At 44.7% G+C, this 26,336-nt stretch overlaps 2 protein-coding genes across 5 annotated transcripts in view; one reads left to right on the forward strand and one right to left on the reverse strand.

The window, feature by feature from the left end:
- Window positions 1-12,320: 12,320 nt before the first annotated feature.
- On the reverse strand, window positions 12,321-24,890 carry ZNF865 (zinc finger protein 865). 4 transcript variants are annotated; one of them, XM_077457295.1, is made up of 4 exons: window positions 24,627-24,890; window positions 21,443-21,665; window positions 19,793-19,853; window positions 12,321-15,476 (listed from the first exon to the last, which is right to left on the reverse strand). In XM_077457295.1, the coding sequence occupies exons 2-4, from the start codon at window positions 21,594-21,596 to the stop codon at window positions 12,623-12,625; spliced, it is 3,069 nt and encodes a 1,022-aa protein (XP_077313421.1). In that variant the 5' UTR covers window positions 21,597-21,665; window positions 24,627-24,890; the 3' UTR covers window positions 12,321-12,622. The 4 variants fall into 4 exon arrangements, with proteins under 4 accessions (XP_077313421.1, XP_077313420.1, XP_077313423.1 ...); XM_077457294.1 differs by having other exon boundaries at window positions 19,793-19,856; XM_077457297.1 differs by lacking the exons at window positions 19,793-19,853; window positions 21,443-21,665 and having other exon boundaries at window positions 24,627-24,889.
- The window catches only part of LOC143934042 (uncharacterized), a 96,761-nt gene continuing 92,928 nt past the window's right edge, over window positions 22,504-26,336 (forward strand). The window contains exon 1 of the mRNA XM_077457300.1: window positions 22,504-22,572. The gene's annotated coding sequence lies outside the window, so the exon portion shown is untranslated. The remainder of the gene's footprint in view (window positions 22,573-26,336) is intronic.

The following is a 26,336-nucleotide window of genomic DNA, read 5'->3' on the forward strand; positions in this document are numbered from 1 at the left end:
AGGATCCTCGTATTCTTCGGATCAAGGAGAGGGGCCATTACTGGCTGGCCACTCTCCTTGATCCACGGTACAAGGGTAAGGTTGCAGACCTTATCTTGCCATCGCAGAGGGAGCAGAGGATGAGACATCTCCGGGAGGCCTTGCAGAAAGGTCTGTGCAACGCGTTCCCAGAGACTGGGAGGTTACAAACTCCTGGTCCTGGACAACGTGTTGCTGAGGCATCGGTCAGAAGGAGCGGTGGAGAAGGTGGCCGTCTGACTGATGCTTTCAGACAATTTTTTAGTCCGCAGCCCCAAGGTATGATCGGTTCCAGCAACCATCGCCAGCGTCTGATTTACATGGTGAAGGAATACCTAGGGGCAAGGTCAGACTTGGACACCTTTCCCACCGAAAATCCTCTGGCTTACTGGGTCTTGAGGATGGATCACTGGCCAGAGCTTGCACAGTATGCAATTGCGCTACTGGCCTGTCCTGCATCCAGCGTTCTTTCGGAACGCACCTTCAGTGCTGCTGGTGGCTTTGTTACCGATCACAGGGTGCGCCTCTCCACCGAATCAGTTGATCGACTGACCTTCATCAAGATGAATCAGTCTTGGATCACCCACAGCTACCAAGCACCTGAAGCTGATGTAACCGAATAATTTTTTTTTGAAATATCACATCCCTTCAAGACTGCCTATGCTGATGCTGAGTGACTGTCCTGTTATGTTGATTGTCTATCATCTTCCTCCTCCGCTGATATGTTGGAAGAACATTTCTGGTTCTGGGTGATGCCATCAGCCCATTTTTTCTGCCCCTGTTTAACAGGGGCGTTTAATTACAATTTTTGATGCAATGCTTTGCAGCAGGGCTAATTCCTGCACTAAAACTAGAGTATATGGGAGAGGTTGCAGTGTGATGGCACCAGTGCCTAAGGCCCAATTTTTCTGCCCCTGTTTAACAGGGACATGTAATTACAATTCTTGATATAATATTTCACAGGAGGGCCCGTTCCTGTGCCCACCCAGAGTAACTGTGAGGACTTATAGTGTTGTGGCACCAGCACCACAACCACCAAAGGTCAATTTTTCTACCACTGTTCAACAATGGCATGTAATTACAATTCTTGATATAATCGTTCACAGCAGGGCGCTCCAGCGTCCACCAAGAGTCACTTTGAGGGCTTACAATGTTGTGGCAAAACCAACACCTTGTTCCGCCATTTCTGTAGAGCATATAACGCAGGCCCCTACTTTCAAACATCCAACTTACAAACATCTCCTACTTGCAAACGGAAGGAGACAACAGCAAGTGAGATGAAAAAAGATGTACGACAAAACAAATTATACAGGGGTGATAACCCTTCCCTAAGTTTTCCAAAAAGCTTAAAAATTGTTTTTTTGACTGGAGCTACACTTTAAAAATGTACCAGTTGAAAATTACAAACAGATTCTACTTAACACAACAAACCTACACAGTCCCTGTCTTGTTTGCACCGCCTGTATACTGCTGTTCTGAGTATATAGGGCTTGGGGGCCACACGTATTTCCTTTTTTTAATATGGGTACGGGGTTCCCCTTAATATGCGTACAAGACCCAAAGGGGCTGGTAATGGGCAGGGAGGGCTACCCATGCCATTTTTCTCAATGATTTTCAACCATATTGCAGGAACCAGATATAACATTAAAACTGCAAGCAGTTTTAAATGATGTTATTTCTGTTAAATGTCATTTTGTGCAGGGACTGTTCTAAACACGGGAAACACGTGGCACTTCACAGGCATACTACAGACACCCCCCAGGCACGATATTTAAAGGAATATTTTTACTTTTTTACTTACTTTTTTTTCTCTTTAATCGTCATTAAAATCAGTGCTCCTGCCAAAACTGCCATTTTTAAAAACATTTTAGGCATTGACCCATGTCCCCTGGGGCAGTTGCCAGGTCCCCAAACCCTTTTTAGGACAGCATCTTGCATATTAGCCGTTAAAATTAGCACTTTTAATTTCGAACGTTCGAGTCCCATAGACTTCAATGGGGTTCTAAAGTTCGTACGAATTTGGGGTCCGTTCGAAAGTTCTGGTGCGAACCGAACCAGGGGGTGTTCGGCTCATCCCTAACTGAATAACCTGCCTGTTTAAAGCGGTAGTAAACCCGCTAATGTTTTTTTTTTTTTACCACCTGCAAAGCAAAAGGCATAATGAGCTAGTATGCACCGCATACTAGCTCATTATGAAATACTTACCTTAGAACGAGGCCCCGACATCTGGCCTGATCCACGCCGAGGGAGCTCACATGCTCCCTCTGCGTTTCTTCCGGGTATCGCGGCTCCGGCGCTGTGAGTGGCCGGAGCCGCGATATCGTCACTCCTGCGCATGCCGCGGGAGATTTCATCCCGGCTGGTCGGTCACTGCCGGATTTTCAGCCGAGAATCCCCTTGTGTGCATGCGCCGCTGCAGTCAGCGGCGCATACCGAGGGGAAAATCTCCTAAACTGTACAGGTTTAGGAGATATTTTTTTTACCTACAGGTAAGCCTTATTATAGGCTTTCCTGTAGGTAAAAGTAAAAAAAAGAGTATACAACCACTTTAATGTAAATCAAGCTATCTCTCCATCCACATCAACAACACTACACACGGCCGCTGTGTAGGCAGCTTATATAGTGTGGGACATGGACCCTGCCTTTTAAGGCTCTCTTAGCAGAGGGCGTTGACATTGGCCAAAGCATGCAGGTCAGGTGCATGCTTTGACCAATCATCATACAGCAATTCACTGCGATTGCGCAGTGCAATAAAGGGCGTTCTGCGGTGTTCGAATGTGCCACAAACGCCCCATAATGTTCGCTCTTTGGCGAACACCCGATGTTCAAGCCGAACGTATGTTCACCCCGAACATCACCCTAGAGATTAAATACCACCAAATTAAATCTCTATTTGTGTGGAAAAAATGATAAAAATTTCATATGGGTACAGTGTTGCATGACCACACACTTGTCATTCAAAGTGCGAGAGTGCTGAAAGCTAAAAATTTGCCTGGGCAGAAAGGGGGTAAAATTACCCAGTAGGCAAATGATTGATTCAGCTTTAGATTCGTTTTGTTTTGGAGGTATTGCAGGTATAAAATATCAACACACACAAGACATCTGCCAAGCATCAAGAAAACATGTTGAAGCGGTAGGTACTTTAATTAATGTATGTTGAAGTCGAGCCCTGAGTTTTTCCAGTTCTTTAAAATGCCTCATGCACGATTCTAGGTAGCTGTGGACTTTCAAACATCAGATTTTCTCTGAAATTTCTCACAAAATTAAATTTAAACAATAGTGCTTTAAAAGATCTTAGAAAATGTGCTGAGATAAATAAGAATGGGTTGAGATTGCTGACCTCCTCTGGCTTATAAGGTATAAAAAACTAAAACTAAAAGTATATATATATTTTTGGGTTTAGATAAAGTAGTGAGGGTTTTTAATTATTGTCAGGTTTTTGTCACTGTCTTTGTCCCCGTTAGGGAGTTTTTATCACTCTAATATGATTAATAATATTACCAAAAATGAAAGTGACGTTAAAGGAGAGTTCCAGGCTTTTTATGATGTGGCCAAACGGGGTGTAGCTCCTCTCCACCGGTGCCTCCATTGTCACTCTGGGCACCCGGCCCTGACAGCTTTCGGCTTCATGGCCGGGCATGCACGTCGCATGCGCGAGTTGCGCTGCACTTCCGGACTGGACAGGCGATCTCCTGGGACCTATCACGTGTTTCAGGAGATCGCCTAGAGGGAGGAGCCGCCTAAAGCGAAAGGAGGAGTCACCTAGGTGGCCCCTGGGCGGAAGGAGGAAATGGGGCAGGAAGTCATCCTACTAATGAAGCACCCACTCTCCCCCCCCCCCCCCCAAAAAAATGACATGCCAAATGTGGCATGTAAGGGGGCGAGGAGTGCTTAAAGCGGAAGTTCCATTTTTGGGTGGAACTCTGCTTTAAATACAGAACAGGAATAGAAGGGAAATCTTCCCATGGGGCACTTGTTCCCATGACAATTATCTAAGAGGGGATTTCCCTCACATTTGGAAAATATCCTCTCACTTCTTTTTTAATCTACAGGGCATGATGTGAAATTTTCCTAATGAGTCGCAGACTGAAAAAAGATAGTGGTTTTAACAATTCTTTACTTTAGTAAAAAACTAAAAAAAAAGTTCTGGCTTTAGATATATCCTAGGCAAAAGTCAGGACACTTTCACCCCCTTACAGTCAAGACTATTTTTCAGTTTTCAGCACTGTCATACTTAGAATGACTATTACTTAGTAACTCAGTACTTAGTCATACACCACTACCCAAATTACATTTTTATAATTTTTTTTTTTTTTAGACATATAGTGGTATTTAAAAACCACTGGGACTGCTGTATAAATGAAAAAAGACTAAAAACGTAGCTGCTAACTTTTAATAAAGAGTCACACTGTGCATCCTGAATGGCCGAGCAATCTTCTGGGACCTGTGACATGAAGGTTGCAGGGAGGGGGGGGGGGGGAGAGGAGAATTTCCATTAGAGTTGCCTAGGTGGTGAGCGGAAGTGGGAGCTGGGTACCTGCCAAAAGTAGGTACCCACTCCCCCACCAAAAAAAATACATGTTAAATGTGGCATGTCAGGGAGTTAGGAGTACTTAAAGTGGATGTTTCATTTTTGTGTGGAATGCCGCTTTTTTGCAAATAAATACTCTTACTTCAATAAACTATAATTTGCTACATTTCTTTGATTAAAATAACCCAAAACAGCGTAATATTATTTAGTCTGTGTGAAAATGATAGTCTACAAACTATGGATTAATGTTTTAAATCCTCATGTACTGACAGACTATTTCTTTTCTTCAAGCCCTAAAATGCCAAGAGAGTACAAATAACCCCAAAATTATCCATTTATGAAAATAGTAAGAGGCATGGTGAGTTTTTTGAAGTTGTAATTTTTTGGCAGAATTGAAAAAAAAAATTAACATTTTATTTTTTATTTTTTACACAAAGTTGTTAATTAATAAGATATTTCTAACATACATCATAGGAATACTTAGAAATACATCCCAAAACACATTCTGCTATTCCTCCTGAGTATGACAATACCACGTGCATGAGACTTTTTTCACAACCTAGATGTATAGGGAGGCCCAAAGTCCAAGGAGCACCTACAAACTTTCTAAGGTGATAAATAACACATCTAATTTCTTGACTACCTATCACATTTTTGGAAGCCATGGAGAACCAGGACAGTGAAAACACCCATAAAATTACCACATTTTGGAGAGTAAACACCCCAAGGTATTTTTTAAGAAGCATGTTCAAATTCATTGAAACAAGACTTAATTTTGTTGCTAAAAGTTTTTGGAAAATGCAGAAAGAAAAAGAAAAAAAAAATATATATATATATTTTTTTTTACACAAAATAGGCAATTTAATAAGCTATTTCATACTTTGAATTACACCCAAAAACACATTCTACTACTCCTCCTGAGTATGCGGATACCATATGTGTCAGACTTTTTCAGTGTCTGAATTTAATTTGTACCATTGTATCTTGTGTATGGCACAAATTAACCAATTGTCAAAAACAATTTACTGTAATAGTCACCTCTATATGAGTGGTCAGGGAATATAGATTAGTACCTCTATGAGTGGTCAGGCAATATAGATTAGTGTATTGTCACTTATAGTAGTCCCAGTTCCTATAAGCCAAAAAAAGCCTAGCCTACTGGTACATGGCTGCACACAGGAATGCCATGTTCACTGGCCAGGAAGAACAAGAGTTCCTGTGCATCCAAGAGTGCAGTTGTCTGCAGGAGATGGCTGGGGATAGTGTCTCACAGGAACATCAGTGGGATGTGAAGATGGGTCAGTAGGCAGAAACCCGGTCAATAAACAGGCCAGGATTGGTACAGGAAGCAGAGTAACTCTGCATTAGTGTGACGGTGACCAGGAACACCATCACTGGTATGGCAGTCATCACAGACACCATAACTGGTAAGAAGGTGATTAGGGACACTGTAACTGGTGTAGCATTGATAAGAGACAAAACCTGTAACTGGTATGGTGGTGATCATGGCCAATATGACTGGTATGAAGATAATCAGGGACAATATGACTGCTGTGAAGGTAATCACAAACATTGTGAGTGGCGCGGTGGTGATTAGGGAAAAATTGACTGGTGTGGTGCTGATCACAGACACCGTAACAGATGTGGGCACTGATCACGGACACAGCAACTGATGTGGTTGCTGATTAGGGACACTTTGAGGGGGTGGCAGTGATTAGGGACACTGGTGACAGTGAGTTAAATATAAAAAAAAATTAAAAAAAAGTTTTTATTACTTTATTAAAAAAATTTTGTTTACATACTGTCACCATAGTGACTCTATACTACTCGGGGGGTGGGGCTGGGGGTAAAGGGGTGATCAGGATTTTTTTTACACTTCGATTGCATTTAGCACTATTATAACTGTAAAACCAATAATTTCTCACTTTCTCCGGTTGCATTCCTGTAGCCATTGAGAAATTCTGTGATTGGTCAAAGCTATCACATTGTACAGGGCTGCTATTAATGGCCCTGTACTATGTGATCACTATGACAGACAGTAGTAAACAATGATGCCAAGAAATTCAGTATGAACTTAAAACCAGTGAGTTAATATCAGAAAAACATGGTATCAAAAAGTGTCCTCATAGTAAAACAATAAATCTGAACATGTGTTCATGTGTAAATATTATTCAAAGTAAATGTCCATATCGGTTTCCAAATAAAATGACTTGAACGGCACTGCTCCTGGTAACAAAGATATATCCGTGCTCCACCAGTGTTAAAGTGGTTGTAAACCCTAAAAGAAAAAAAAATGCAAGACAAAAGGTATAATGAGCTAGTATGCATTTGTGACCCATGTGCGTAGGATGATGATGTATGGTATTCCACTGTGCTTTTATATCTTTTGAAACAGGTCATGTGATGTACAGTGCCTTGCGAAAGTATTCGGCCCCCTTGAACTTTTCAACCTTTTGCCACATTTCAGGCTTCAAACATAAAGATATAAAAAAATTTTTTTTTGTGAAAAATCACCAACAAGTGGGACACATTTGTGAAGTGGAACGAAATCTTTTGGATTTTTGAAACTTTTTTAACTAATAAAAAAATGAAAAGTGGGGCGTGCAAAATTATTCAGCCCCCTTGCGTTAATACTTTGTAGAGCCACCTTTTGCTGCGATTACAGCTGCAAGTTGCTTGGGGTATGTCTCTATCACATTGCATTGCACATCGAGAGACTGAAATTCTTGCCCATTCTTCCTTGCAAAACAGCTCGAGCTCAGTGAGGTTGGATGGAGAGCGTTTGTGAACAGCAGTTTTCAGCTCTTTCCACTGATTTTCGATTGGATTCAGGTCTGGACTTTGACTTGGCCATTCTAACACCTGGATACGTTTATTTGTGAACCATTCCTTTGTAGATTTTGCTGTATGTGTGGGATCATTGTCTTGTTGGAAGATAAATCTCCGTCCCAGTTTCAGGTCTTTTGCAGACTCCAACAGGTTTTCATCCAGAATGGTCCTGTATTTGGCTGCATCCATCTTCCCCTCAATTTTAACCATCTTCCCTGTCCCTGCTGAAGAAAAGCAGGCCAAAACCATGATGCTGTCACCACCATGTTTGACAGTGGAGATGGTGTGTTGAGGGTGATGAGCTGTGTTGCTTTTACGCCAAACATATCGTTTTGCATTGTGGGCCAAAAGTTGGATTTTGGTTTCATCTGACCAGAGCACCTTCTTCCACATGTTTGGTGTGTCTCCCAGGTGGCTTGTGGCAAACTTTAGATGAGACTTTTTATGGATATCTTTGAGAAATGGCTTTCTTCTTGCCACTCTTCCATAAAGGCCAGATTTGTGCAGTGTATGACTGATTGTTGTCCTATGGACAGACTCTCCCACCTCAGCTGTAGTTCTCTGCAGTTCATCCAGAGTGATCATGGGCCTCTTGGCTGCATCTCTGATCAGTCTTCTCCTTGTCTGAGCTGAAAGTTTAGAGGGATGGCCAGGTCTTGGTAGATTTGCAGTGGTCTGATACTCCTTCCATTTCAAAATGATCGCTTGCACAGTGCTCCTTGGGATGTTTAAAGCTTGGGAAATCTTTTTTTATCCAAATCCGGCTTTAAACTTCTCCACAACAGTATTACGGACCTGCCTGGTGTGTTCCTTGGTCTTCATGATGCTCTCTGCACTTTCAACAGAACCCTGAGACTATCACAGAGCAGGTGCATTTATACAGAGACTTTATTACACACAGGTGGATTCTATTTATCACCATCAGTCATTTAGGACAACATTGGATCATTCAGAGATCCTCGCTGAACTTCTGGAGTGAGTTTGCTGCACTGAAAGTAAAGGGGCCGAATAATTTTGCACGCACCACTTTTCAGTTTTTTATTTGCTAAAAAAGTTTAAAATATCCAATAGATTTCGTTCCACTTCACAATTGTGTCCCACTTGTTGGTGATTCTTCACAAAAAATGTAAATTTTATATCTTTATGTTTGAAGCCTGAAGCGTGGCAAAAGGTTGAAAAGTTCAAGGGGGCCGAATACTTTCGCAAGGCACTGTATATCTTTTGTCTCAATCCTTTTCCTGCATTTTGGCACCTTGATATTAACCTCTCAATTTCTCATTTAATTGCTTCAATTTACCAATAAAATACATTTTGGGGTTGAGCTTATGAATATAAACATATTGCCATATTTATATTCAACATGCTATGACTAAGGTCGAAATGCATCAGCTGTGTCAACCTGATCCCACGCTGAGCTGTCAGCTGTGGCTTCGTTGTGGAGGCATGTGCAGAGGACACATCTGACAACAGAAGCCCCATAGTAAGTCTATGTGTGACATCACTCCCCATTAATTTCACAGCCCTTGTCCTCTGCAGAGCTCCCGCCGCTGGAGATCAGCTTCAAAAAAGGTATGTATACTGATCTCTTCCTTACAGGGCTAGATAGGTTAGTGTTAGATCATCGATGTCTGTAGATGCAGGAATTTTAGTGTTAGACTGGACTTGCACTTTAAGGATAAATGTGCCTCTTACCAGATCTTAACAATGTCTAAATTATAAAAGATCATGGAAAGCCTACAAAATAGGGGATAGTTTTATGGCATGTTTATTAAAAACTTTTTTTTTTTTATTAGTAATGGCGGCAATCTGCAATTTTTATAGTGACTAACATTATGACGGACAGTTTCGCCACTATTTTGAAACGATTCACATTTATACAGCGATCAGTTAAAAATGCATTGATTATTGTGTAAATGTGACCGGCAGTGAAGGGGTTAACCAGGAGGGGGTGCTGCACAGGGTTAAGTGTGTCCTAGGGAGTGATTCTAACTTGGGGAGAAGGGTTACATGTGACAGGATACTGATCACCGCTCCTGATTACAGAGAGCTGTGATTAGTGTCACTAGGCAGAAGGGGGAAATGCTTGTTTACATCAGCATTTCCCCGTTCTCTCTCTGTGAAACAATCGTGGGTATCCCTGCAGACATCGAGTTCATGGGGACCAGCGATCACACTCACGTAGTTCGTGGCAGGGTCACGTGTGTGCCACACAAGTGATCACACGGCAGCAAATTTAAGAGGAAATACCTATATAACCATTTGCCTGCCCCTCCCATTCTGCCGATGTAAATGTACATGCGGTGGTTGATAGCTATGGGCAGAAATTATGTTTTGACGTCGCTTCTGCCCTGCAATGATATGGAGACGGGTGGAGGCCATCTTCCCCTCACTCGTCTCCACGTCAGACCACAGGAAGGACCCGATATCCTCCGCCGACAGCTCCGGTAAGCGGCAGAGGGGTCCGGAGATCGACAGGGGCCCTCTCCTGCCACCGATTAAAAGTCATCTCACGGCAAGACCACTTTTTTCTTGGCTTTCACACTGAGGTGCTTTATAGGTGCTGCAGTGCTAAAAATAGGGCCTGTAAAGAGCTTCTCCTGTGTCTCCAGTGTGACTGGAGCAGTGCGCTTGCAGGACAGTCAATAAAAAGTCCTGCAAGACGCATCTTTGCAGCTCTGTAGGAGCAATGTATTCACTGCTCCTAAAGCTCCCCTTCCCATTGAAAACAATAGGGCAGCGCCCCTAAACCTACAGCGTTTAAACCGCCCCGGTAGCGGCCAAATAGCGCCGCTAAAATTATGGTAAAGCAGAGCTAAAAATAGCACCGCTTTACCACCGGAGCCCGCCCCAGTGTGAAAGTAGCCTTAAACTGGACCGCTCACTGAAGAAGAGGACACCTGAGTTATGGCAGCTAACTACTGCCATAACACCGATATCCTCCTTCAAAGTACCGCCGTATATCGTCGTGAGCTGGTCCGGAAGTGGTTAACTCACTGGTTTGGAGTTCACACAATTTCAGCAACGATTTAATCACTTTTTGTGGTATGGTTTTTTTCACCTATGTTCATCTATTATATATAGTTTTTGTTTTTCCTGTATGTGGGAATTGTAAAAAGTGCAGCAGTCTTTCTTTTGGATTTAGCGGGAGGTATCACATATATGTATGTATGTATACATGCAGTACACCCCTCACATTTTGATATTTTATTCTAACTTTTCATGTGACTACACTGAGAAATGACACTTTGCTACAATGTAAAGTAGTAAGTGTGCAGCTTGTATAACAGTGTAAATTTGCTGTCCCCTCAAAATAACACAACACACATTAATATCTAAACTGCTGGCAACAAAAGTGAGTACACCCCCTAAGTGAAAATGTCCAGATTGGGTCCAATTAACCATTTTACCTCCCCAGTGTCATGTGACTCATTAGCGTTGCAAGGTCTCAGGTATGAATGGGGAGCAGGTGTGTTAAAGTTGGTGTTATCACTCTCACACTGGTCACTGGATTCAACCGTGGTACCCCAGATGTTTTGATGCACTCTGCAGTGTAGTCGAGCATTATGGGAAATGTAGTTCTGAAACATCTGGGGTGCCAAGGTTCGCCATCACTGGCCTAGGCTATAAGAAGTTTGCCAAGACCCTGAAACTGAGCTGCAGCACAGTGGCAAAGACCATACAGTGTTTTAACCGGACAGATTCCACTTAGAACAGGCCTCGCCATGGTCGACCAAAGAAGTTAAGTGTGCACATGCTCAGCGTCATATCCAGAGATTGTCTTTGGCAAATAGAAGTATGAGTGCTGCCAGCATTGCTGCAGAAGTTGAAGGGGTGGGGGGAGTCAGCCTGTCAGTGCTCAAACCATACACCACACGCCGCATCAAATTGGTCTGCATGGCTGTCGTCCCAGAAGAAAGCCTCTTCAAAAGATGATGCACAAGAAAGCCCACAAACAGTTTTCTGAAGACAAGCAGATTAAGGACATGGATTACTGGAACCAGGTCCTGTGCTCTGACGAGATCAAACATGATAACGACCCCAAGCATGCCTCCAGGACAACCACTGCCTTGCTAAAGAAGTGGAGGGTAAAGGTGATGGACTGGCCAAGCATGTCTTCACACCTAAAACCTATTGAGCATCTGTGGGGAATCCTAAAAATGGAGGGTGGAGGAGCGCAAGGTCTCTAACATCCACCAGCTCCATGATGTCGTCATGGAGGATAGGAAGAGGACTCCAGTGGCAATCAGTGAAGCTCTGGTGAACTCCATGCCCAAGAGGGTTAAGGCAGTACTGGAAAATAATGGTGGTCACGCAAAATATTGACATTGGGCCCAATGTGGACATTTTCACTTAAGGGTGTACTCACTTTTGTTGCCATCGGTTTAGACATTAATGGCTGTGTGCAGTTATTTTGAAGGGACAGCAAATTTACACTGTTATACAAGCTGTACACTCACTACTTTAAAGTGTAATTTCTTCAGTGTTGTCACATGAAAATATAGAATAAAATATTTACAAAAAATATGAGGGGTGCACTCACTTTTGTGAGACATATATATATATACACACACACACATTATATCCTTGTTTGTGCTCTCAGAAAAAAGGTTACAAGCAGTGGATGACAACTCCAATCTCTAGGCCTTCCTGGTATCCAATTCAATTGCTTGGCCCCATTCCTACCATTGTGGCGGTAGCCATCGTTGGGCAATAATTATGCTGAGGAGACTGGGGCCAGACTTTCTTTCCAGGAAGACAAAGCAAAATGTGTACTTTTTTTTTTTTTTTTTTTTTTACACCTGAGATTTGTCAATAAATTACATAATTTTTCTCAGATTATTACATAAAAAAAGCAATATTTTTGTACATCCCTATGTAACCAATATACCTGTACACCAGCAATGGCCATCACTGTGCTCCACATCAATCAGAGAGAAACAACTTGTATTAGGAATTTAATAAAGCACGTGGAAGATATACGGTAAGTACTTTAAACACTAACAATTAAATATTGTTAAACTGAGTACAGGAAAGCACTGCAATAATTCACAGATACTATATATCTGAATGGCTTCACATACATTGTGTCATCATTGGTGCCCAAAACTTTGACTACCCAGTGTTACAGTTAAATATTAAAGTATTCTTTATTAAAACCAAGATAAGACCAACCACGTGGCTGATTAAAGAACACATAAACTTCGTTGATTTTAGAGATAAAAGGAAATGTTTTATAAAATGTACTTAAGTTCCTGTTGGTTGAGAAGTCTTCTGTCCTTCAACAAGTGTTGCCACTGCATTAAGTCTTTCCATTTTATGTGAATACCGATGCTTCTTTAGCCCATACGTATTGCTGAAAGCCTCACCACAGGTTCCACATTTAAAGGGACGCTCACCTTGATGAGCTTGTACATGTTTGCTGAAATACTTTGGATCCTTAAACAGTTTGAGGCAACAGGAACAACGAAGGTCTGGTTTTGCATCATGAGATCTTTGATGACGCAAGATGGATGAAATGTAGAAGAAACTCTTACCACACTGATCGCACCGGTAAACCTTTTCACCAAGATGCACTCTCTGGTGTTCCAAGAGATTGGAGCGGTAGCGAAACGTTTTACCACAGGTTGGACATCGCTGAGGGCGCGCCACAATGTGTAGTCTCTGGTGTTCTGCTAAACTGGAGGACTGGGCAAAACGTTTGTTGCACAAGGCACACTTGTATGCTCGCTCACCAGTGTGCACAACTTTGTGCTGACGAAGATACCATGAATGTAAGAAACCACGTCCGCATATAGTGCATCTGTAAGGTCGTTCCTCTGTATGGCAGCGCTGATGGCGCATGAGTAGCGTTGCTTCCCAGAAGCGCTTACCACATAAAGAGCATGTGAAATGTCTCTTTTGCAAGTGGCTGCGACGATGAAGCAGCAAGTCATATGCTCCTGCAAAGCTTTGCCCACAGACATTGCAAGCTAGAGTGCGTCTGACTAAGTGTACATATTTATGGGTTACCAAACCCAGGAAGTGCTTGAAACTTTGACCACAAATACTGCATGAAAATCTCTCACCACTGGGTATCATTGGGTGCTCATCAGAAGTGGAATTTACTTGTCCACTGGAAGTAGCTGCTGCTACTGATGCCTGGACTACTTCATTTGTAATGCTATTCTGCATACAGTTTGCTTGATTGCCTTCAGTTTCTGCTTGACATTGGCTTACACTAGGAAGTAGACGTTCTGTAGCTGTTTGGTGTACAAGTTTGTGCCACATTAGGTTTTCAATGAAGCCAAAACATTTTCCACATGTATCACAAACATAGGGCTTTTCACTCATGTGCAGTTCCTTATGATTCATTAGGTGAAAGGAGTCTGGGAATCTCTCTCCACAATCTGTGCATCCAAAGCTAAGTCGATCAGGGGGCAGGGCTCCTGTTGGTACTGTACAAGGCAGCTGAAGCCTATGGATCTGCTTGTGGCGTGTCAAGCTCTGAGGATAGCCAAAAACCTTGCCACACAGTTCACATTTGTAGGGCCGTTCACGGGTATGTACTACATGATGTTTAGTAAGATGGAAAGATTCTCTGAACCTCTTGCCACAAACTGAACACTGGTGTGGCTTCTCACCAGTATGGATCCGTTCATGACGCTTTAGGGTTTCTCGCCTACCGAAACCACGTCCACATACATTACAGCAGAAATTTTTGCTTACATTATTTGAGAGAGATGATTGTCTACGGGGAGACGGCTGAGCAAAGACCGAACCAATTCTTTCAATAACACTGATAGCTGCTTGGTCAGCTTGGGCAACATCTGTGGTGAGTAGAGTTGCAGTTTCATAGGGGACTGCTGTAACAGTTTCCTTGACATTTACATTAATTGCTTGTTGTGGCACCAATGGCTGTGGCAATGAAAGACTGGCCTCATGCACATGTTTGTGTCTTAAAAGACTCTGCGGAGCAGCGTATGATTTTCCACACACATCACACTTGTAATCTGGACGTTCACCAGTATGAGTGGCTTGGTGTTTTAATAAATAGGTAGTGTCGCGGAAGGCTTTGCCGCACACCTCACACTGAACCTTCAGTGAGTTGGAGTGTGTCTTTACATGGCGCTTTAAGCTTTCACGGCGATTAAAACTTTTTTCACATATGTTACAGCTAAAAGGCTTTTCTCCAGTATGTATAATCTGGTGCTGGTGAAGATGACTTTGCTTTTTAAAGACTTTCCAGCACAGGTTGCAAGTAAATGGACCATCTTGCTGCAAAATTACATTTTGCTCCGCCCCTGCTACAGGCACTTCCCCAGGCCCCACCTGAGGAGCTGACATTGCAGCTGTGGCAGCCGCCACTACAGCAGCTGCAGCAGCAGTCTCAACATCCGTGTTTGCCAGTGAACTGTTTATGTCCACTCCTGTCTCCTCTCTATGGCAGCGTCTATGCCTTATGAGGCTGGAGATATGATTGTACGTACGCCCACAAACATTGCATTCGTAGGGTCTCTCCCCTGTGTGAACCAGCATGTGTTGCATTAGATGTGATGACTGCTTAAAAGACTTCTGGCACACAGTGCAGGGGAAACGACGATCAATTAGATACTTCAGTCGACGGAAGTAATTTTTATCGTCTTTTGTTTCCTCTTCAGCTTGCACCTGCTGTGTAACTGGTAAGGAGCGTTTAAGGTTGTTGAAAAGATGCTGATGGCTAGAAAGATCAACAATTCCCCACTGCTGTGAGTTAAATGTTCCGTCAAAGATAGCTTGTGTGTTGGAGATTGAAGGCTGGACGTTATATTGTTGCAACTGTACAGGTTCTGATTTTTTAATGGGAGACACAGAAGAGGGGAGTTCTACTTTGAATTCTTTCGGTTTAGAAATGCCAGCAGGGGTGACCTGAATACTATTAGTCTGGGACTGGTGGGTGTAATCATACTGTGGTGAAGTGCAAGGGAGGGCAGCTACAGCTTTAGCATGTTCATGGTGGTTGTACAGTTCCATAGGTTCAAAGCGCTGGTGGTTAAGAAATTCTAGAAAATCAAAAGGGTAGCTTTGAAAGTGAATGCCCTCCTCTCCTGCATTAGCTTCCATCTCATACAAGCCCGCTACCCTGAAACAGAAAGGAGACATTTTTAACTGAAATATTAAAAAACACAGATTCATCTTTGCCCATTATTATAATTGCATTTACTCACTAAAAGAGGAACCCTAATCTATGCACTTTGAGTCACCCAGGGGTTGCAAGTTTAAATATGACTATTATTTGACTCTGATACCCACTGCATATAATACCCACAGAAAGCACTTTCACATCCAGCTTGTTCTGTCTGCACCACAAGTGTGTTACAATAAAAAAAAAAAAAAAAAAAAAAAAAACTAACTAGACCAGCACTGTATAAAAGAGGGCCTTTACTAAATCCACTGTACCTGAAAGTGATCATGTTATGTGAAATAAAAACAACACACACACACACACACACACACACAGTAGGTTCCTTGTGGTGACTGCAAGCAGCTACATTATTCTGAAATTTTTTTGTGTTGGAATGGAGATTTCAATTTCCATGCTCATGTTGTATACAGATAACACATCTTTTGTTTTGGTTAGGTCTACCCATATCTACTTAATGATTCCATGAAACAGCCTTTATTTGGCAGCTAAGACTCTGGCACTGGACTGCTGGTTAGAGCCAGAGTAGTGTGTGCGCCCCAGTATTAGAAGAAACCTGTAATGGGGATTTAGAGGGGCTACCATTAATTACTGACTGCCTCCTAAAAGAGAAGTTTACTTTTCATAACATGTTACACCCATATTCATGTAACATGTTATGAATGCAACACCCCCCCCCCCCCCACCGACAGCAGACAGGGGATCTTCTCCCCTGTTTTTTTTAAAGCCTGCAGCTACAAATACTGCAGCTGCTGACTTTTAAAATAAGGACACTTACCCGCCCAGTGCGCCCGCGATGTCGGCACCCAAAGCCGATCTCTCAATCGTCTCTCGGGTGCTGCCGCCGCCATCTTGGGTATGGGAATCAGGAAGTGGAGCCTTTCGGCTTCATTTCCCGGTTCCCTACTGCGCATGCGCGAGTCGTGCTGCGCAATAAGGATGGTCCCGCTGCCTCTGGGATCTGTGTGTTTCCCAGCAGGCAGCGGGGGACTTTCAGAAAGGGGCGTAGATCTACGCCCCTTTCCGCAGATAGCTATGCCGGAAGTGGGTGCAGATACCTGTACTGTACAGGTAGCTGCACCCCCCTCCCCCCTGAAAGGTGCCAATTGTGGCGCCGGAGGGGGGGGGGGAGGATTCCAATGAGCGGAAGGTCCACTTTAGGGTGGACCTCCGCTTTAAAAAAGATGCACACTCCTCCCACGTCACTCATTTACAGTCCTCTGTGAATGGAAAAGGACAAGGTCCGGCAACCTTTGCGATTGTCGGTTTGTAGTTTCCAATGAACTGCCACAGCACTGTGAGTGCTGTGGTAGTACATTGAGTCTTCCTATTGGAATGTACCAGGTATGAGCAAGCCAATACACTGACAGATCTGCAGGAGGCCTGCATGGTATTGGCAATCTGCTGGTTGCTGGTGCAATGCTATACAGGCTTCTGCAACAATAACAACAAAAAAATAATAAATGCACATTTTTTTTACCTGCAAAAAAATGTGCATTTATAATTTTTTGTCAAAAGATGAACTTATCCTTTAACCACTTAAGGACCGAGCCTCTTTTTTTTTTTTAGATGTGTTGTTTACAAGTTAAAAATTTTTTTTTTTTGCTAGGAAATTACTTAGAAGCCCCAAACATTATAAAAAAAAAATTCTAACACCCTAGAGAATAAAATGGTAGTCGTTGCAATACTTTCTGTCACACTATTTGCGCAGCGGTTTTAAAAGGGCGCTTTTTTTGAAAAAAAAAAAAAAATACACTTTTTTTGAATTAGAAAATAAGACAAAAGGAAAGTTAGCTCAATTTTTTTTATATTATGAAAGAGAATGTTATGCCAAGTAAATTCATACCCAACATGTCATGCTTCAAAATTGTGCCCGCTCGTGGAATGGCGACAAACTTTTACCCTTAAAAATCTCCATAAGCATTGTTTAAAAAAATTCTACAGGTTGCATGTTTTGCATTACAGAGGAGGTCTAGGGCTAGACGTATTGCTCTCGCTCTACCGATCCCTCACATGTGGTTTGAACACCTTTTTCATATGCGGGCGCTACTCACGTATGCGTTCGCTTCTGCACGCGAGCTCAGCGGGATGAGGCGCTTTACATTTTATTTTTTATTATTTGTTTTACCTTTTATTTTTACACGGTTTTAAAAATCATTCTGTGCAGCTATTACCTTTTGTACCACCCCCTCCCTTTAGAATGTAAGCTCTATCAGCAGGGCCCTCCTGTACCTCTTGTATTGAGCTGTACTGTAATTGTGTTGTCCCCCCTATACATTGCAAAGCGCTGCGTAAACTATTGGCGCTATATAAATCGTGTATAATAATAATAATAAAAATAAATAAATAATTGTGTCACTTTTATTCCTATTACAAGGAATGTAAGCATCCCTTGTAATAGAAAAAAAGCATGACGGCCTCATATATGAAATCTGGGGTCACAGATCTAATATTTACATTAAAAAAATGCAATAAAAAAAATTGGCCTTTTAAGAGATATGGGTGGAAGTGACGTTTTGATGTCGCTTCCACCCTGCAGTGTCATGGAGACGCTGGGGGCCATCTGCCCCTCACTCGTCTTCATGCATAGCCACAGGAAGGATCTGATAGCTTTCGACGGCTTTGGTTAGTGGCGGAGGGGCCCTCTTCCGCTGCTGATAAAAGTGATCTTGCAGCAAATTCACCTCAGAGACCTCTTTTATCTTGTACCGGACTGCTGGCCGAACATGGCAATACCAGGGAATGAGGACGTACATCGGCGTGCAGCAGTCCGGAAGTGGTTAAAGGGGTTGTAAAGGTAAAGAAATATTACTGTCAGCCCCTCTGTTCTATCAATCCATCCTACACTGTGTAAATGTTTGTATAAACGATGCCTGTAAATACCTCATCTCAGATCTTTTCTAGTCGGTCACATGACCTTCGGCCGCTCTCCTCCCCTGATCTAAGGGTTACAGCAAGAGGGCCCGAGATCCCCCTCTGACATTAGCCAGGGAGGTCAAGTGACCTTTGTGATGACCACTCAGCCCCTCCCGCTGTATCCTTTAGATTGGGGAGGAGAGCCACGCTGTTCTCTATGGGGTGGTCAGATAGAAACAGAGCGCCTGTCCATTTTAATTTGACTGTCATCCAATCCGACGGACAGATGGGGGAATGGATCCCCCAGCGATCTGTTTTTGGCGGGCAAGATCGGTGCTTGCGGGTGTCAGCGGACAAATGTCTGCTGCCATTGAGAACAATGAATGATCCGATCAGGTTCGCCTGAAAAACTGCCAGACGGACCTAATTGGACCCACCTGTGTGAAACAAGCCTTACAGCCCCAGCTCCTAAATGGCTTAAAGATACATTTAAATAAATAGTATGTACAAACAATCATAATACTTACCCCAGACCAGCATTTAAAGTTTCTGCAAGGCATGGATGACATTACCAAGTGCATGGCATTGTAGTATATTGTACAAACTTTGGTTTATAACGTCTTTCAATAGCCTGTTGCATTTAGAGAGAGGAGGACTGAGGATAAAGTGGACCTTTTATTTTCATACACTGCCAATGCTCTGAAAAGCAATCTGCAGTCGATTGCTTTTCAGAGTGAAGCTAACTAGCCACACTCATGCATTTAGAAGGCAAATGTGAGCCACACATTTATTTGGCTCTCAGCTGTGGTGTTGCCAAATAGATTTGAATGGTCTCCATGATCTGTGAATGAATAAACTACAAGTGCCATCCCAGACCGCTGCAGATGAACTTGTAGATCTAAATAGACTATGAGCGCAGTAATCAGCACACTCATAGTCCATTGACAATTCCTCCTACTGAAAGCTCATACAGAGGTACAGGCAGAGAGCTGGAGGAAGAGCCTGCAGGAGCCTGGTTTTGTCCATCGGTTGTGATATGTGGTATTCTTTGCAAGCTCCTGTGAATAAAAAAAAAAAAAAAAAAAAAAAAAAAAACTTTTTTTTTCTACCAAAAAAATAATAATGTGCATTTATTTAATTTTTTTAAATGAACCTAGCAATCAACAGGATAACCTGAATCTGTTCTGTGCCCATGTGGGAGCATAAAAAAAAAGCAGGTTCCCAATAATGTCTCCCTTCCCAGGAATAAGCAATGAAGGAGCTGAGTGTGCCCCAAGACACGCCTACCAAAGCCAACCCAAGGCTGGGGATGCACTACCCGCCCCCATGTGACATTGCTGGGCCAATCACCATTGCTTACAAGTGACAGGAACAGGAGGGAGTCACATTATCTTTCATACCTGGAAGGTTCTTCCTTTGCTCCTGGTGGCTGAACAGCATGATGGGGAGTGAAGCAATGAGCTGCTGGGGAGGAGGGCATAGGCCAAGGTTAGCTTAAAGTGTTAATAAACCCAGTAATAAGAAAATAGTTCATCCTCCCCACCCACAGTGCTCGCAGCTTATAAATCTTCTTTTTACATTAAAATACTGCCACTATATACCTTTTTGGATGATCTGTATATCACGGTTACAGTTTCTCCAGTGCCGGGAGTTCAGGTAGGATATTTTCACTACAGCCTGTATACACGCCCACGTGTGTGATGTCAATATCATGTGACCTGGCTAGCTCTGAGAATAAGTAAATGTTCTCTCTAGCATAAATGACACAACTGAGCATGTGTAGGATGGCTACTCTGCCCCTGTTAGCTGGCCTTCCTCAGCTAGACATTGCAGGAGGGAAAGATCTGTGCATACAGGATAAAAACAGCCTTTTTACACAATGCAGAGGATTAACCCCTTAAGTTTCACAGTGAGTATAACAAGCATGCTATGCTGCATATACAGACTGATTTTACTGTTGTGTGTTTAGTACCACTTTAAGTCTTGGTTCACACTTATGCAGTTTGCTTCTGATCCGTTTCTCAGTGCATTTTTGTGTTTTCATGATTCTTTTTTGACCAATTTGTTGGACAGAATAAAAAACGCAGAACACATTAAAGATGCACTGCATGCTTTTCTGCAGCAACTCCATTGAAATCGAATGAACCAAAAAGCACCGTTTTGCATTTAAAAAAGTCCCTGACCTTTTCCAAAAACGCATCAGCTGAAAAAGTATAGATGTGAACGTGTTGCATAGGAAACCATGTTAAATGGACTGTAGTGCATTTCTGCACCAAAAAACGCATAGGTGTGAACCCGGCCTAAGGATGACCACACAATGTGATGGTACAATCTCCTCTGGTCTACCAGCAACTTTGTAGTGCAAGAACCTACCTGCCTGGATACAGATCGTATGGACAGATTAAATTGGTGGAAAACATTAAACTGAGAACTGTTACCTTGTAAAAATGTAGCTATAGTATAATCCCCAGCATCTGAATTGCAAGTCACATGATCACCGTAGCTCACTGAAAGATCCACGGATCTGCTGGTGGACGCGTTGAGAGGGGCATGACAGAAATGACGATGCCGCTGGGTCTCACTGCATTTCTATGGTGATAAAACACAGCGAGACCCAGCGTCATAACGTCACTTCCCCACACTAGTGCAGTGAGAGGTCTTCCTTCCGGGTTCGCGTCCTCCAGCCATCTGATTGGGCACACCGTGATGACATCACTCCCGCACACGTGCGCCGGAGTCATGGGACACAACCAGCTTATGCAAATTAAAACAACCTATTTGAGCTGGAGTTTTTGTGTTTAGAACTTTTTTTCACAAAACAGTACAGTAGTTAAGAATGCTTAAGATATTGATAACTTCTGGCTCCTTGTTTAACGACCAATTAATTTAATGACCTGGTCGTTGGAACGGAACCTGGTCATTAAGTGAGGAGTACCTGTATTTTAAAGTGGAACATTTTTTTATTTTTGGTCCTCCCCCCTCCCTCTAAAAAAAATATGAAATAATTAAAAAAAAAATAAAATGTGTACTTTCGGGTGTTTTTTTTTTACCTTTTTCAACTGCAAGGCAGTTCTTCCTACTCTTCGGCCTAGACCGATCCCCAAGACCTCCAAGGATTGCTAACTCCAGGGGGCAGTATACTGCAGATCTGCACAAAACATCACCGACAAGGAGTGTCCATATTCTAGAAGTGGTGGTGCCCATGCACAGAAACCCAATTCTAACGCTTGTGTGCAGATCTGTTGCTGGTGTCAGCTAGAGCTGGGCGATTTTCTAAAAAGAAAAAAAAAAAGAAAAAATGTGCCATTTAAAAAAATAAAAAACTTGATTCAAATTTTTTTTTTTTTTGTTGATGGACACCGCGCCGGTCCTGAGGAGCTGCAGGCAGGAGTTTTTAGGCGAGGCCGCAGCGTCCGGCCTTGCGGAGTAGGCCAAAGCCGTGGCCTCTCCTAAAAACTCCTGCCTGCAGCTCCTCAGGACTGGCGCGGTGTTAGCGCTTGTCCTAGTGGAAAAAAAAATCTAAAAAAATCGATTTACTGAAAATATTAATTGTTTTGACCTTTCAACTCGATTCAAATTTTTTCCCCAGCCCTAGTCTCAGACAGGTATTTTAGATATGGCAAAGTCCTGCACCACAGCTGCATACTTTCTGGAACTTTCAAAATAGAGGCAAGGAAGAGGGACGGGGGAGGGGATGGATATGGGGGTGACTTTCTGCTTTAAAGTAGTTCTAAACAACAAAAAAGTTTTTTTGTTTTTTTTACCTTGGTGGTCGGTTGTAAAGGCTGAAGGTTTTTTACCTTCTTGCATGAAAGTAAAACACCTTCTGTGTGCAGCAGCCCCTCTAGCCCCCTAATACTCACCTGAGCCCCATCTCAATCCAGTGATGAGCACGAGAGCCTCAACTCTCTGGGGACTCACTCCTCATTGGCTGAGACAGCAGTGGGAGCCATTGGCTCTCACAGCTATCAATCACAGCCAGTGAGAAGAGAAAGAAGGTGGGGCTGAGCCGTAGCTCTGTGTGTGAATGAACATGCAGAATGGCGACCCTGAGCAAGTCTGCTTGGGTGCCCTCATTGCAAGCTGCCTGCTCTGGGGTAAGGAGGGAAAGGACAAGAGTGCCATCAAGGGACTTGAGGAGGATCCGGGCTGCTCTGTGCAAAACCACTGCACACGGCAGGTAAGCCTTTACTATAACTTTATGGTGGATCTTAACCCTCTATGTGAAGTTCCCCCCTCTTGACTTTTCCTCTACATGAATAGGGCAGTGTGTTTTTTTTTTTTTTCCTTTAATTTCCCCTTTTAACAAATCTGTGCATATTATTTATCTAGGCAAATTACATGCACATCGCTTGCTGGACCTCCTGGGATATGCATGTCACATATCCCAGGGGGGCTTTAGTCTTTCATTAAGTAGGTGGGAGAGTGAGACTAGTGGTGTGTCATCGCAGTGGTCTCACAGGCTGAACCCGGAACAGCTGGTGGGCCTCTCAATGATGCTACAAATAAGATGATAGCATGGGACAGAGCAGTGTCTGCTGACAGAAGGATGTCAGCAGGACTACGTTTGATCCGGTGGCTGGAGAAATATCTGTACTGTGCCTAGAACACCACTGGGTAAGTGGGGGTAAAGAAAAGAAATTTGGGGGTAGGCTGAAGATAGTCTTTATTGCATTCTCTGCATTGAGGTAAAATATATTCCAATACCTGCCCCCACCCAAACACTTATCTCACTCCTGACGGATTCAGTGCTGTCCCATCTACAGTACTGTTCTCTCTTTTTACAGGCCTGAGGGCAGTGGGAGCTATTGTCTCCTGCTGTTGTCAGTCAAATTCTGTGAGGAGGGAGTAGGGATGTGGCTGAGCTGTGTGTGTCTATGGATGCACACAGCCCAACTCAGGAGTGTGATTGCACAGGCACATGGCTGGCTATAGAGGCACATGGAAGCGGACGGCGCAAGGGGGGACCACCACAGAAAAGGTACAGAGAAGTGAAGTCTAACATCTAACTCTCGGTGGACGGGCTTTGACCTTGAGTGGCTGTATGCTTGCATGCACTAGTGCAAAGAGCTGTGTGTGCCAAGAGTGCGCTATTGGCACTTACCGTTCACTGCACAGTTACTGGCGACTAAGGATGAGCTCTGGCGTGTTTGCACACTCCACATGCAGAGCCCCCCAGGAAGTCGGCGCTGTGCTAATCACAGGCAGTGAGACATTGCCCCAATGTGTGGCTGCAGAGATCGGGAAATGTCTCTCTGCCTGTGATTAGCGCAGCGCTGACTTCCTGGCGGGCTCTGCATGTGGAGTGTGCAAACACAGCCCGGAGCGCATCCCTACAGGCGACTAACAGAAAGCTCCTGTTTGCTGCTTGCGATTGGGAGCTTTCAGATCATGTGACAGCCAATCACGATGGCAACGTGACTGTAAGCCCTGCCCTGTCTCCCAGCAATCTATACCCCTTAAAGTGCTGGTAGGTGCCAGTGCTTAAGCTTTCACAATCACTTTAGCATAGCAATATTAATAAAATAACCTTCTGGGTCCAGCGATATTTTTTTCGCTTTGCTGCGGTATCACTTGTGACGTGGCGCTGCTCTCACGGCACCACTTTGTATGACACTCCAATGCATTATGGGCCCGCTCACTAGGGTTGCCACCTCATCCCTTTAAACCCGAACACATATGAATTACACAGGTTCTGTGGCTGATTAAGGTGGTAATTAAATTCACTTGATGCCTTAACTGCATTTAATTAGCCTCAGAACCTGTGTAATTCATATGTGTTCGGGTTTAAAGGGATGAGGTGGCAACTCTACCGCTCACCACCGTCTGCACCCATTGGTGTGCATTGTGTAGGGGCTGTGAAATGCAAGGTTTTCTTTTTAACTTTAGTAAGGTATCACAAAACGACACTCCATCAATTCTTCCCTGGAGGTGATATTGTAATGCAGACATGAATGTCAGCGCAGTGTCATGGTGAGAGCACAATGCTTGTCTATGGGCCGTCATGCTGATCAATGATCCCAGAACCGAAGCCGCATACAATGAAGGGAGGCGCACCAATGTAATCCCAATGGGGAGCCCAAAGATGGATGATGAGAAGGGTTCGCTGTGCAGTGCCCCATCCTCCCTCCCTTATACAGGATGACGCCGCCTCCTCCTCCGTGTACAGGAAGTGAGGGGGGAGGGGGCTGTGTGTCTGCTCCCCATCTATCCCCGGACACCTGCCAGCCTCACCTGTGAGCAGGAATCCGGGGCTGTCACTCTATTCTCCGGCTCTCACAGGACACGCCGGCCTGGCCGCTCCATAGAGCCCGGGAGAGGAGGAGCTCCGCCGTACTTCCGTCATTTCCGCTCACCCCCCGTACACCGCGCCGAGACAGGCCGAGCTTCTCATCATCAGCCCGAACACCGAGCGACAGAGGAGCGGAATCACAGCGACCAGTTCCCGTCCTGCGGAAGGAACCGGAAGTGATGTCGGAAAGAGGAAATGGGCGGAGCTTCGAGAGTGTTCACTGAGTAGGAAGAGGAAGCTGAGGGATTTATGCAGGATTCCTCTTCTAGGAGAGACTTCAGTACCGGAAGGAGGGGGGTTCGGCACACTGCTACTGCTAGGGGTAGTCTGAGTCCAGTACTGGACGAAGGGGGCTCTGCACACTGCTAGGAGGAGTCTGAGTCCAGTACTGGGCGGAGGGGGCTCTGCACACTGCTAGGAGGAGCATTGAGTCCAGTACTGGGCGGAGGGGGCTCTGCACACTGCTAGGAGGAGCATTGAGTCCAGTACTGGGCGGAGGGGGCTCTGCACACTGCTAGGAGGAGCATTGAGTCCAGTACTGGGCGGAGGGGGCTCTGCACACTGCTAGGAGGAGCATTGAGTCAGTACTGGACGGAGGGGGCTCTGCACACTGCTAGGAGGAGTCCGAGTCCAGTGCTGGACGGAGGGGGCTCTGCACACTGCTAGGAGGAGTCCGAGTCCAGTGCTGGACGGAGGGGGCTCTGCACACTGCTAGGAGGAGTCCGAGTCCAGTGCTGGACGGAGGGGGCTCTGCACACTGCTAGGAGGAGTCCGAGTCCAGTGCTGGACGGAGGGGGCTCTGCACACTGCTAGGAGGAGTCCGAGTCCAGTGCTGGACGGAGGGGGCTCTGCACACTGCTAGGAGGAGTCCGAGTCCAGTGCTGGACGGAGGGGGCTCTGCACACTGCTAGGAGGAGTCCGAGTCCAGTGCTGGACTGAGGGGGCTCTGCACACTGCTAGGAGGAGTCCGAGTCCAGTGCTGGACGGAGGGGGCTCTGCACACTGCTAGGAGGAGTCCGAGTCCAGTGCTGGACGGAGGGGGCTCTGCACACTGCTAGGAGGAGTCCGAGTCCAGTGCTGGAGGAAGGGGGCTCTGCACACTGCTAGGAGGAGTCCGAGTCCAGTGCTGGACGGAGGGGGCTCTGCACACTGCTAGGAGGAGTCCGAGTCCAGTGCTGGACGGAGGGGGCTCTGCACACTGCTAGGAGGAGTCCGAGTCCAGTGCTGGACGGAGGGGGCTCTGCACACTGCTAAGAGGAGTCCGAGTCCAGTGCTGGACGGAGGGGGCTCTGCACACTGCTAAGAGGAGTCCGAGTCCAGTACTGGACTGAGGGGGCTCAGCACACTGCTAGGAGGAGCGTTGAGTCCAGTACTGGACGGAGGGGGCTCTGCACACTGCTAGGAGGAGCGTTGAGTCCAGTACTGGACGGAGGGGGCTCTGCACACTGCTAGGAGGAGCATTGAGTCCAGTACTGGATGGAGGGGGCTCTGCACACTGCTAGGAGGAGTCCAAGTCCAGTGCTGGACGGAGGGGGCTCTGCACACTGCTAGGGGGAGTATTGAGTCCAGTACTGAACGGAGGGTGCTCTGCACACTGCTAGGAGTCCGAGTCCAGTACGGGATGGTGGGGGCTCTGCACACTGCTAGGAGGA

This window comes from Lithobates pipiens, unplaced genomic scaffold (genome assembly GCF_037356315.1).
Source record: "Lithobates pipiens isolate NorthernLeopardFrog02 unplaced genomic scaffold, aLitPip1_a1.2 Scaffold_27, whole genome shotgun sequence".
In the NCBI taxonomy this organism is placed as follows: domain Eukaryota; kingdom Metazoa; phylum Chordata; class Amphibia; order Anura; family Ranidae; genus Lithobates; species Lithobates pipiens.

Excerpts from the sequence above, each read along its gene's own strand:
- ZNF865 (XM_077457294.1), bottom strand. The coding sequence starts at position 21,596 with ATGGGCACCACCACTTCTAGAATATGGACACTCCTTGTCGGTGATGTT. Across the intron at positions 19,857-21,442 it reads CTGCCTTGCAGTTGAAAAAG|CAGCTCATTGCTTCACTCCC; the intron begins GTAAAAAAAAAA and ends CCTCCTCCCCAG. Across the intron at positions 15,477-19,792 it reads GCAAAGGAAGAACCTTCCAG|GGTAGCGGGCTTGTATGAGA; the intron begins GTATGAAAGATA and ends TTTCTGTTTCAG.